Source organism: Psammomys obesus, unplaced genomic scaffold, assembly GCF_907164565.1.
Source record: "Psammomys obesus unplaced genomic scaffold, mPsaObe1.curated_primary_1811, whole genome shotgun sequence".
In the NCBI taxonomy this organism is placed as follows: Eukaryota; Metazoa; Chordata; class Mammalia; order Rodentia; family Muridae; genus Psammomys; species Psammomys obesus.
The window spans coordinates 16,460,956-16,474,056 of record NW_026596120.1 but is presented as its reverse complement, the minus strand read 5'-3'; the positions used below and the strand labels follow the sequence as shown (position 1 = coordinate 16,474,056).

The 13,101-nt window shown below is 51.0% G+C and overlaps 1 protein-coding gene across 3 annotated transcripts in view; it reads left to right on the top strand.

Annotated features, from left to right (window-relative positions):
• Window positions 1–12,366, top strand: part of Mapkapk3 (MAPK activated protein kinase 3) — a 31,559-nt gene extending 19,193 nt beyond the window's left edge. For all 3 annotated transcript variants that reach the window (XM_055629831.1, XM_055629833.1, XM_055629834.1), the window contains exons 3-11: window positions 3,818–3,957; window positions 5,072–5,136; window positions 5,570–5,649; window positions 7,319–7,442; window positions 8,520–8,595; window positions 8,963–9,087; window positions 9,864–9,949; window positions 10,168–10,248; window positions 10,966–12,366. In XM_055629831.1, the coding sequence (XP_055485806.1) occupies window positions 3,818–3,957; window positions 5,072–5,136; window positions 5,570–5,649; window positions 7,319–7,442; window positions 8,520–8,595; window positions 8,963–9,087; window positions 9,864–9,949; window positions 10,168–10,248; window positions 10,966–11,118 (930 nt within the window). In that variant the 3' untranslated portion in view covers window positions 11,119–12,366. The remainder of the gene's footprint in view (window positions 1–3,817; window positions 3,958–5,071; window positions 5,137–5,569; window positions 5,650–7,318; window positions 7,443–8,519; window positions 8,596–8,962; window positions 9,088–9,863; window positions 9,950–10,167; window positions 10,249–10,965) is intronic.
• The last annotated feature ends 735 nt before the right edge of the window (window positions 12,367–13,101 follow it).

The following is a 13,101-nucleotide window of genomic DNA, read 5'->3' as shown; positions in this document are numbered from 1 at the left end:
TGCTGCTGATGTCCTCCTCTCCTACTGTTTGTATCATGTTCTGAATAAAGCCAGGCACATTGAAAGTATGGAGTCTGTGTGTATTTGTTTAGGACTGATCAAAGGAACAAGCTAATTGTAGGCTGTGAGCACTTCGGCGAGGGAGGTAAAAAGGGTTATGATGTGGGAGCTTTGTGGGGAGCTGGGAATGTTTTCCATCGCAATGAGGGTGTGGTTCCCAGGGTGTGTAGGGTTGTCTAAACTCATTGAACCTGACCTGTGAGACCTGTACGTTTTACTGACCGTAAATTATACCCAACAAATAAACAAACAGAAACTATATAGACAGAAAGAAAAACAAAGGGTGAAAGGAGACTGCTGGAGTCCTTTTTTAGGAAAGATGGTGAGGAGGGCTTCTGGAAGGAGGTGACTTTAAGGGGAGGGGAAGAGATGAGGTGGAGGAGGGGAGAGGAGGAGGCTCTAGCTATGGGGAAAGAAGATGAGGAAACTTAGGTGTTAGAAGAGGTTTGGAAGCTGACAATGTAGAGTGCTTCACCCCCAGCACTTCACAAACCAGGTGTGGTGGCTCATGCCTGTAATCCCAACACTCAAGAGGTAGAGGCAGCAGGATCAGGAGAGCAAGGTCATTCTTGGCTACATAGTGGGTTCAAAACCAGCCTGGATGGATTCAGCGGTACACACCTGAATCCCAGCACTCAGAGAGGCAAACGTAGGCGGATCTCTGTGAGTTCGAGGCCAGCCTGGTCTAAAGAGTTCCTGGACAGCCAGGGCTACGCAGAGAAACTCTGTCTCGAAAAACTAAAACAAACAAAACAAAAACAAACTCAGCCTGAGCTCTATGAGACCTTGTCTCAAAAAAACAGAAAAAGGAAGAAAAAAAAAATTCAAACAGATTTTTGGGGCTATGGAGATGGCTCAGTAAGTAGGTAAATACTTCCTGAGTTGGGAATCCCCAGCCCTCAGGTAGAAGTGTGCGTGGCCGAGCATGTCTGTAACCCCAGTGCTTCGTGGGAGGAGGTGGCAGATCCTAGGGACTCACTGGCCAGCCAGGATAGCTGAAGCAGGGAACACCAGGTTCAGTGAGGGACCCTGTCTAAAAAAAAAAAAAAAAAAAAAATTAGGGCGATAGGGCTGAAAAAATGGCTCAGTACTGAAGAACACCCACATGGAAGCTCACCACTGTCTCTAACTCCAGCTCCCGGGCATCTGACACCTTCTTCTGGTCCCCTTGGGTGCCAGGCCCACATTCAACGCACATACATGTATGCAAGCAAACACTCATACACATATAATAAAAATAAAAAAAGTGGAGAGGAATAGAAAAAGGCACCCGTTGCTGACCTCTGGCCTTCACATGTTCATGGACAGGCAAGTGTACACATACATGTGCTTGTACACACACACACACACACACACACACACAGAGATTTGAAGCTATGCTGAGGGACAAATCAAGGTAGTAAAAGTGACAGACTAGGAGATTTCTTGACAGTTGGGCCTGAGTGGGCCAAGTTCGGGGCCCTGACCCCTGTGGTCTCACCTGCAGAGAGAAGAGAGGAAGCATTTGTTGATTTACTGGCAGCAGCCACTGTCCCATGCCTGGGCCTGTTCTCAGGGCCTTGGTACTAAAGGACTATTTCGTCTACGAGGAAGGTGGGGTAGGGGCATTGCACAGCTCTGTCTCAGAGCTGCTCTTTCTGCTCCTCTGTGGAGGCCCAGCTCCAAGCTTCTGTGACTGCTCTGTGGCCATCCTCTTCTCTCCCTCATCTCCTCTCTTCTTCCAGACCCTGCCATCCTCCCCTCCTTTGTTTGCCCAGGAGCCCAGTGTTTCCTTTGAGGACCAGCCCAGGGAATCCTAGTCTACCTGTGTTGCTTTTGCTCTGCACCTGCTGTAACCTGGCTGGTAAAGTGGAGGGACGGGTGTTTGGGAATAGCAAGTGCAGCCTCCTGGCCTGGACAAACTATTTAGGGCCCCGGGATAGCATGTCAGAGGCCTTGGCCCACAGCAGTTCCAGACAAACCTACCCCGGCCAGAGTAACAGAGAAGGGAACCCAGAACTGACAGAGGGGCACAGGAACCCCTTTGCTCCCTGTATTTCTTGTACTGCCTGTATTCCTAGACTGAAGAATAGGGTTGGAGGAACAGCCATTCCAGAAGGTATCATTTTCCTCTCCCTTACCTGGGGACATTGCCCTATCTTTATCTGAAGAGCTTTGTCTTAATTGGGCCTTGTATAAAAGTAGCCTAGCTCTCCTCATCTTGTACAGGGGAAACTAGAGGCTATTGTGTCCTAGGTTCCTACAAAGATGATTGGATCGCTGGTCCACAGCCCTCCTCAAATAAGAAATAAAATGTCTCTGGTCCTTGAATGATCAAGGCTGCTGGGGATGGCTTATCACTATTGTCCCCGTTCCAGGCCCTCTCCCCCGTGTGCTGACTTCTTTCCCAACTCCTCTAGTCTCTCTCCCCAGGCTTTGTTCATTTCGGATGAGCACCCTTATGGAAGGCAGCCATAGCCCAAGGCTGTTAACCTGAGTGAGATTCCTGACACTTGTCTGCCTCATGCCCACTTCACTGAGATGAGTCTTGTGGGAATGACTGTGTTATTACTACATTTCACAGGGTTGTGGGCTGTGGCTTGGAGCTGTGCACACTTATTTAAGGGCACAGGAAGTTACTGGAGGAGTTCAATCCCAAACCTACATCCAACTCTACCCAGCTCTCATTTTCCTCAAGTAGGGTCCTTCCTGTCCTGTTTATGCCTCTGTGCTATAACCTAGGGTCTGTAGGCGTGGGATGAGGGTGAGGTCACCTTGAGGTGGGTTGCTCCATTTCTCTGGCGCCATCCCTTTCTGTCCACAGAGATCTCAGGGAGGCTACAAAGTTACACCGAAAGCTGGAGGTCATAACCAAGCAACTTATTTATTCAATTTGTGTGTGTGTGTGTGTGTGTGTGTGTGTGTGTGTGTGTGTGTCTAAAGGGCAATTTGCAGAACTTGGTTCTCTCCTCCTACCTTGTGGGTCCAAGGGATCAGATTTAGGTCAGCAGGCTTGGCAACAGGCACCTTAACCCACTGAGCCATCTCACCAGTTCCAAGAAACTCATTTTAGAACCACTTTTCTTGGTAGTGACAGTTTTATTTCTGCACCCACTCCTGGAGAATATGATGTCTTAATTACATTTGCTCCTGCGAGAATGCAGCTTTGTCTTCCTTCACCGGGGGCCAGGTCCAAGAGGGCTAGACTAACGGACACAGGCCTCAACGCCTCTTTAGCTAGCCTGTGTACGGTGCTAGTGTCTTCTCTGTATGCTGGCTTTCCCTCTTGCCTTTCTCTAGCACTCCCACTTTCCCACAGAGACACAGAACGAGGCACACAGGGCCTGGAATATGCAGATACCAATCAGCCCACATAACTGGGGAACCCTGTCATCAACTGTAAAAATGAGGCATAAAAGATGTATGGTCCCTGGCCTAGGCGCCCCATGACTCATGTCATTCACCACAAATCTTGCTCAATCTCCACTTCATTTTTTTTTCCCCTGAGAAGAGAAGTAGGGACTTTTCTGACCTCTGAACTCCAGCCTGTCACCCAGCTCCCACGGCCATCTAGACTTACTGGCCAAGCTCCTTGTGCCCAGGGCTGACCCCTCAAGTCCAGAGCCTCACTGGACCGTAAGGCAGGAAAAACTGGATTTGAATTTTCACTCTGCTCCTCGTAGATAAATGTCCGGTGCTTGGGCAGGCCACAGGTCTCTCTGAGCGAAGGGAGGGGAGTGAGCACGAGCCTGACGCCCCGGGTGCCTACCTCCTACAGCTCCTGTACGACAGCCCCAAGGCCCGGCAGGAGGTGGAGCACCACTGGCAGGCCTCAGGCGGCCCCCACATCGTGCGCATCCTGGACGTGTATGAGAACATGCATCACGGCAAGCGCTGCCTCCTTATCGTCATGGAATGGTAGGCGGGCACCCTGCTTTTGAACCCCTCTGGTGCCCCCTCAGGATCACTGCTGTCCAAGGGCTTTCTCCTTCAGATCGCAGCTCTGGGGACCTCTCCAGCTCTAGAGGGGTAGACAGTCACAGGCCGTGGATCTGTAGAGCTGGTTACCAGGGCATTTCCACAAGGGCAGGAAAAATACCATCACAGCTCTGGGCTCTGTTTCCTTCCTGGACAAGACTTCCACTCCACAAGGAGTTGTCAGAAAAGGCTGCCAAGCCCTGGATGTGTGGGCAGGGAGCTTTGGGGAGGGGCAGATACACACAGCTCCTTGGTTTTCTCCCTTCTGAGGGACCTATAGTCCTATTGGATGCTAGTGATGAGGGCCGGGCCAGGAGCCATCGGCTTCTTCCACCTTGGGCTTCTGCCACTAGCGCTGGGGCTCAATCTCAGCCTTCCTCAGACCTTGTGCCTCCTGTCTGGGTTCTTTCTGTCTGCCTTTCAAGTTAGCTGGGCTGGTTAGCTGTTTAGATTCAGGGGTTCAGTGCTGGCTCTGCCACCCACTAGCTGTGGGACCATGGGCACCTGCTAATCTTTCTGAATCTCTGTAACTCACATGTTAGGTGTGGAGGAAGATCGTAAGGAGGCATTCACCCCAAGCCTGACTCTGTTCCAAGCTCTCCCTGTATATCACACAGTCAAGCTTCATGACCCTTGGGGGCTGGTGTTATTATTCTCCTTTAACAAAAGAGGTAGGCGAGGGAAGGAAACAGACCAGGGTTAGGCAGCAGTGTACGTGAACTCAGGGCATAGTATGTACCAAATACTCAGAAAGCAAAGGGCCATGAAGGTGACAACTGAAATGTCATTATGCATCTGGGGAAGTACCCTCGGATAGGGTTGTGGGGAATCCAAGGCCTCACAGCCAGGCAGAGCCAGCACCACAGGCAGCATAGGAGTTTCCGGGCAAGGATCTGGCCTCACCACAGTCTTTAGTTCTGGAAGTTCAAATCAACCCACCAGAGTTGACAGCCCACCATCTGCCAGGTTCTCCATGGCTCACAGGCTTAGACCCCTGATCCAGGGCAGAGCGAGCTGGTGATTCCCGGTCTCTTCCTTTCTGCTTGTCTTGCAGCATGGAAGGTGGTGAGTTGTTCAGCAGGATTCAGGAGCGCGGTGACCAGGCTTTTACTGAAAGAGGTTTGTGTGGACCCTGGGACCAGTGGGGAGTGAGGGTGGGAAGGCTACACTGGAGTTGCTGTGACATACCAGGCCAGGCCTGCCCCTCAAGATTCACTCAAGAACTAAAAAGAGTGAGATGGAAAGTCTCAACCCCTCAAAGGGTTCTTCCTTTGGATCTATGACCTTCTATATGAACTCTCTATGGTCTCAAGGTGGAGAACTCAGAGAGTCTTGGTTCTGACCCATGGTGGAATTGATTTGAGGCAATGCAGACCTGAGGAAAGAGGCCTTAGAACATCCCTGGAAGAAATTGGAATGTCTGGACAGGAATCTAGGATGGAAGACCTGGGTGTGCCAGAACGTGCTCAAGAGAGATTACAGGCTGAGCCCCACTCAGGTCACATGACTGTTAACTGACCTTGTGTCCTCCCCTCCTCTACCGTGCCTGCAGAGGCTGCAGAGATAATGCGGGACATTGGCACTGCCATCCAGTTCTTGCACAGTCAGAACATCGCCCACCGGGATGTGAAGGTGAGCGGCCAGAATGCAGCCTCGGGGACAGGAAAGGAGTTACTCTCCCAATCGCAGCCCCTGATGGCTCCCAGCACTCACTGAGTCGAGGCTAAATTCCTTGCCTCAGCTTCCCAGCTCAAACTGTCTCTCCTCCCATGGTACAACACACTCATTCTGCTCTTGCCAGATGGACCTCCTTGTTTTCTTCAAACACTGGGTAATCCCAATAGTAATGAGAATAACTGCCTATTTCCAGCCAGTGGGCCCCCGACAAGCATCTCTTTTAATCCTCACCTGGCTCTGTGGGATAGGGAGCATTGCCTATTTCATAGACAAGCAAGCTGAGGCTCTTCAAGCAAAAAAAAAAACTGTCTTGCTTTAGGCTGTGAAGTTGTTGCATTGGGATTTATCCATTTGTTCGCTTGCTCAGCAAGTCAGGTCTCCTGTGAAGTTCGATATAAGATTTAAACAAATTAGGCCACCAAACAACAGCATTTAAATTGAAAGAAGCCATTTGCTGGCTATTTGAGGAAGGAACCCAGGTGGTCCCAGGCTGATTCTGCTTGCCTTCCCAGCGGATGGGCTTGAGACAGGAAGCATAATGCTCCCAGTTTTCTTTCCTGGGAAAACTGCAGTCTCCCAGGCAGCCCTACATCCATCTAACGCACACACTTCCATTTGCACACACATAAGCATTGGTGTGAGAGCCACGGTTAGCACAGAATCTTTTTGTTCCTCTTTGTGCGTCTGGCTTATTTCTTCCTAAGCCCAGACCTAGGAGAGCGGAGAGGCCAGCTGACATGGCAGAGGCATGCCAGCCCGTGCAGTCACCCTTTGATTCAGGATACACAGGCAGCCGATGCAGAGCCACCTTCTAAATCTTTGCTGTATCTTAGCCCCTGAGCAACCTTCTTCCTAAGGGAAGAAAAGCCTTCTTCGAGCAGAGTATGCTAAACTGCTTCTTTGTTTATTCCAGCCCAAGGTCAGGTCGTCTCAAACAGAACCTATGAAACAACTCCCACTGCATCCAAACCGGAGCACTATTCTTCCACCCAAGTTTTGCTTGGGCATTGTCCCTCCTGCTCTTTGGCATGGACCTAGATTCTACCTGTTCACTAAAAGCCAGGGCTTTCAGGGCCGCCTTCTCCCTGGGGCCCTGTGGGCTGTCCCCATCTGCCAATCCCATCTGTGCTCGCAGCTAGGAAGATTTCTTCTGGGTAGCTCCTGGGGTCTGAGTTGGGGGCATGTGCTCTCCACCTACCCCCCTGAGCGAGCAATCTCAAGCGGGCTTGGCCTGCTGGCTTTGTGGGCTTCCTTCTGGCCTGGGTGTGGGACATGTGCTTGGTGATAATGGCTCATGAGCTGTCTGCCTTCTACTCCAGCATCCTTCTGGCATTTCATGGTATTCACACCAACTCAGAAACAGAAGTTTCTGCCTAGGGGCTTTCTGTGGCACCTGGTCATTCATGGACTCAGCGGAGCACCTGCCTTACTTTTCTCTGTGAATGAAGGTGTCACTTCCAATCCTTGCTGGTGGTGACCAAGGTCCAGGTCTTTTCATAAAGCAGAGCCAGCTCACCACGTGTTGGGATGGAGGCACGGGAATCTGAATAAAGGTTACCTTGGGGCTCTGTCCCCTCCTGGTACCTTCCTCTATACCAGTGCTTTCTTTGTCTCCTGGATGCAGCCTGAAAACCTACTCTATACCTCCAAGGAGAAGGATGCTGTGCTTAAGCTTACCGATTTTGGCTTTGCCAAGGAAACCACCCAAAATGCCCTGCAGACACCCTGTTACACTCCCTATTATGTGGGTGAGTCTCATGCACGTGATTTGTCTCCCCCTTGCCGTACACTGCTGCAGCACGGGTTAGCCAGTGGGTTGTGGGAACCAAAGAGTTAAAGCCTATGGGGAGGGAGCGCTCCTGTCTGCATGGAGGCGGGTGACGTGGGGGGCCGGAGGCTGCAAAAATATTCTTCCAAACTTCAGCTTCTGCTTTTGAAAATAGATCCAGGAAAATTCTGGCTGTGGCCTGTGAGCTGAATGACGTCACAGCAGGTCTAAATATATACGTGATAAAAGGCTGCCATCAGCTCAGGATGGAGCCCAACCGTGGTTGTTTTTCTCTAGTTTTCATCTTCATATTCAGAAAGTGGGCAGGCCTTTTCTCCTCCATTAGAGGGATACAGGGTGCTAGTCACCTGCTTTGTGGGAAAGGGTCCCTTGAGTCAGGAGTTAAGTGGGGCTTGGGGGTATCCACGTACTTATGATTCCCGGGAAAGCTCCAGGCAGCCTCCAAGATTGCCAGAGGCCCCTTAACAGGTGCCCCTTCCCCGAGAGCAGGGCAGTTAAGGGGTAGGAAGCTCCAGAAACAGCCTCCTGTTTATCAGAGCGTATCCTTCAGGACTTTAATGCTAAGTCTGGCCTGTTGACCTCATTGCACCGATTGGAAGACTGAGGCTGATGGGAGGGTGTCCAGCTGACAGTGGAATGCAAAACCCTGTGATGTAGCCGGTGCATTCAGGGAACTGAGGGATTTGACACAACTGAGCTGGCAGACCGAGACCCTCTTGTCAATGGCAGGAGTCTCCCCAAACTTGGGGCTCGCCTTCTCCCCTCCTCTCTCTTACCAAGTTGAGACTGGCAGAGGGGCCCAAAGGAGCTAGGGGGCTGTCTGGAAGCAGTTTATTTTTTATTTTTCTCTGGGAGCTGTCTCTGCTCCCCCTACTTCACACACATGCTGCCTTCCCAGAAGGTGCCAGACGCCAGTCGGCTCTGCCCTATCTCCCAGCCTGGGTACCTGTTCCTCACCTTACCCAGGCTTAAAACTCCTTCCTGGGCCCCAAGACCCTCAGGACTGAGAGATCTCCTGTGTCCTCTGCTCTGGTAGCTCCTGAGGTCCTGGGTCCCGAGAAGTATGACAAGTCATGCGACATGTGGTCCCTGGGCGTCATCATGTATATCCTGTGAGTACCGCTCCTTCTCTGACCCACCCAGCCCTGTCTCAACCGTCTGCTTCTACTTTTCTGTGTGTACCTTCAGTACCATTTCAGCTTCTCACCCCTTGTGCCCTTATGGAGGGATTTCTGCATGTCATCCCTAGGCCAGGTTGTCTTTTGTTTCTTGTGTTGTGAGACACAATCTTTGAAACTGCCCGAGGGCTTCCTCATGTTAAGGCTGATGGCATTGCTGGGATATGTTCAGGAGTCCACAGGGCTGGTGCTATTGCTGTGGTGTCTGGCTGCCTGTCTCCCTAGTGACAAGGTGAGAATAGGTCTTCCTGACCCTAGTGTGCCCCGACCCGTGTACCAAATGACCTCTTCTTTTCCCCAGCTTGTGTGGATTCCCACCCTTCTACTCCAACACTGGCCAGGCCATATCTCCAGGGATGAAGAGAAGGATTCGCTTGGGCCAATATGGTTTCCCCAAACCTGAGTGGTCAGAGGTCTCTGAAGATGGTGAGCTTCTCTATTCAACCCGGCCCCTTCAACCTTCATTTTTGAGGGGATATCCCTTGGGTTGTCAAACTGACCTGCGTTCAAATACCAGCTGTGTGAGCCTAGACAAGGTTTCTGAACTTCTCAAGTCTCAGTTTCTGTATGTGTCAAGTGAGCTCAAAATTTGTCTCCTTAGCCAGGTGCACACCTTTAAGCTCAGCATTTGGGAGGCAGAGGCAGACAAATCTCTATAAATTTGAGGCCAGCCTGGTCTACAGAGAGAGTTCCAGGACAGTGAGGACTGTATGAGAGACCTTGTCTCAAAAAAAAAAAAAAAAAAAAAAGAAAAAGAAAAAGCCTGCCACATGGTGGTGTGTGCATTTAATCCCAGCATTCAGGAGGCAGAGGCAGGAAGATCTCTGTGAGTTCAAGGCCATTCTGGTCTACAGAGCTAGTTCTAGGACAGCCAAAGCTACAAAAACAAAACAAACAAATCCTATGTTGAAAAACAACAACAACAAAACAAATGAAAAAAAATTGCCTCCCCAGGACTCTCTCTTCCTTGTAGTTTTGTTCATATTTTCCCTTCTAGATAGCAAAAACAATTCGGCTTTGCATTAGTTATCTGTTGTTGCTTAACAAATTATCCTGAGCACCTAGTGACCTCAAACAAGAAGCTGCTGTTAGCCCACCATTTCTGACCATGAAGAATGGAGGAGAACCTTTGGCCCTTGTGTGATTCACATGGTGGATTGAGGAACTGCAAATCACTGCTCTCTCTTTTCTGGGTCCCCTAGCCAAGCAGCTAATCCGCCTGCTCCTGAAGACAGACCCCACAGAGAGGCTGACCATCATGCAGTTTATGAACCATCCTTGGATCAATGTGAGCATGGTCTTGACCCGGAGTGGAGCTGGCAGGTCTGGGTGCAGAGCTAGACTGGGACCTTGTATACTGATGTATGGTAACACCCCACCTATAGCCTGGCTTTGCCATTGTCCCATTTCCCCACCAGAGAATGGGAGAAGGGTATGTGGTGGAGGTAGCCTATGTTTACCATACAGTCTCCAGGCTCTAATCCATGACCTTGGGGTGCCTTCTAGCAATCAATGGTGGTCCCACAGACCCCACTCCACACAGCCCGAGTGCTACAGGAAGACAAAGACCACTGGGATGATGTCAAGGTGGGTAGATTCTGTCTCAGTCTCTATATACTCCAGGGTGGCCTTTCCTTACAATCTGGAGTTTGGCTCTTCCATTGTGCCTAGATGTTGTCAGTGACTGCCCTGGTGATCTAACCAGGGAATGCCACTGAGCACTGGGCTGCTTCACCTTCCCATTTAGGATGGTGCTCATGGGTTGCTCTTTAGGGAGGGGACTTTAGGCCAGGGATTTGATGAAAGGACATGGGGCCTAAGCATTGGCCATAAACTCTCTTAAGACCAACGGCACTCATGATAGGAACCAGCATTGTTTTAGACATAGTACAGGTCAGGTGTGTCCTTATGAGATAGTATCAAAGAGCACTGAGGTTTCCAGGGCACAGTCTCAAAGCTTCAGGCCTTTGGGGACCCAGGGAAATGTCATTGTCTGCAGGCCTTGTGGTTCTGTCCGAGTAGCCTAGGTGTGGTCTCATGGAGTCATCTGTTTCTTTTGCCTTTGTGAATAAATTCAGTATCCAACACACACACACACACACACACACACACACACACACACACACACATACAATTGTAGGGAGGATTTTGTGCCCAGGAACAAGCACATAGTGTTCTCTGAAGCAGTGCACACACACACATAGTGTGTGTGATATCATTGAGGGTCTTCCCAGGCACCAAAGTGATGGTTTTAAATGTTGGTCTAACACAACCTCCTCTTTCTCCCACACTAATGGTACACAGGAGGAGATGACCAGTGCCCTGGCCACCATGCGGGTAGACTATGACCAGGTGAAGATCAAGGACCTGAAGACCTCTAACAACCGGCTCCTCAACAAACGGAGGAAAAAGCAGGCGGGCAGCTCATCAGCCTCACAAGGATGCAATAACCAGTAACTCAGGAGGCCTTGGAGGAGCCAGAGTGACAGACTGCAATGTCCTGAGGCTCTGGCCAGGGGGGGCCGGAGTCATTCTTATAACAAAACAATAATTCTGTTGTCTTAATACATCACATTCAACTTGAGAATGAAGAGCTTGGCCCAAGAGTCCCAGCCTAAATCTCAGGCTCTAGAAAGCTGCTGGGCCTCAGGGATGGGGAGCCCTCTGCTACAGCTGAAGCATCTTTGTGGCTTGCTTGGCTGAGGTCACAGCTCTGTTCTGTCTTAAGACATAGCCTTACTTCTAGGCCACTGGGAGTTGTGGCGGACCTAAGGCTTTTTTTTTTTTTTTTTTTTTTTCCCTACAAAGCCATATCCTGCTGTGTGGGCAGATGGGTCTGGCCTTGAGAAAGGTATCAGGCCATTGGTTGCTATGGCGACCAGAGGCCATGTTGCTGTCTGTGAATACAAAGGAGGAAGGAGGGACAATCAAGGGTCTACCTTCTTGGGAAGGTTTGTCTCTCACACACTGGCTGCCCCTCCCCAGGCTCGCTTCTCTTTGGTCTGCCAGAGGCTGCAGAGCCCAGCTTGCTTACTTCCCTGGGTGGCCTAGCCATGCCTTACTGTAGCACCCAGCCCATATGACACTCAGAGAGATCCACTCTGTCTGGGGCCAAGCATCCTGTCACTACCCCCTTACCCAAAAGGGAACTTTTCATCTCAATTGAAGGTGTGGGTATGTGTGTTGGGGGCGGGTATCCTTAACCTTTTTCCATTTTGGAAAACTTCACTGTGACAAAAGCCCCCCCATCTTTTACTGCTCACCAGGTCTCAGGTAGGATAGCCCCTGACTGCTGATAGCACGGGCTACCTTTGGATATACTTTGTAAAGGGGAGAGCTTGGCTCCCTGTTATCCAGGACCTCTTTCTGTACTCTGATCAGGCCTGAGTGGTGAAGGGCTGCTGGGCCATGCTTCCAAGGTCTGGTCCTGGCTTTAGCCTGAGCTGGAGCAGAGAGGATCCTTCTTGGCTGACTCCAGATTTAGCCAGCTCTTCCCTGCCCTGCCCTGCCCTGCCCTGCCCAGCCCAGGTTAGCGTCCAGGTGCTGGGTGCTTGATGGGTGAGGTGACAAGTGCCTGGCACCCAGCCTAGTTCCTAGATCCTGGCCTTTCTCTCTGGCTGAGAAACCTTAGGTCTTATCAGTTAGAACAATGCTGCTGGATCTTACATCCAGATATCAATAAACACATTTTTAACATTTTTTCAATGATTCCAGGGTGTCTTTTTGTCTAACTAGGTGGACCAAAGTGGTCAAAGGGCAGCTCCATACCCCTACTGGTGACTTTATCCTGGCTTGGAGAGGGTGCTTCAGGCCTGGTAAACACAGCAGGCTGACTCCAACACTTCTGCCTCATTCATCGTAGAAAGGTCAGAAGGACCGAAGGATGGCAGCTGCCACAGGCCTCCAGCTCTGTGCCGCCCCTGTGCACTGTATGTGTGACACCCACCCCCGGCCCTGTGTGTGCCAGCGTCTGCCCACAGTGGCCACCCCCAGCTGTGTGCCAGCCTGCTGAAGGGCGGGCAAAGTGCCTGCTGCAGCACGGAGCTATTTTCAGAAGCTGCCAGGTTTCATTTGGCAGTGAGAATATCGGGGAGGGGAGGGGTGGTATGCTGGAAGACTGTCTTTTCACTACTCTAGCAAGTGAGCACCCTCACCCCTTGGGAGCCCTTGAGGGCAGCCTCAGGGGGCCTTCGCTGTGGCATTTCTCCTCCCAGCTTCAATCTTGAAACCTCACAGTTTTTCTAAGAGCTCATCTGGCTTGGGCAGGGCTCACTCTCTTCAGCCCCTCTTCCCTCAGGGGTTGGAGTCGGGGAGGGGGGAAGAGAGAGGAGGGGGAAGAGAGGGGAAGGGTGCAGAGGTGTTAGAAGGCAAGCACTCCAGAGAGATTCTGCTGCTTCCCAGCTTGGTGACCTTGGGCAAGTCCCTCAGCTTTCCTGACTT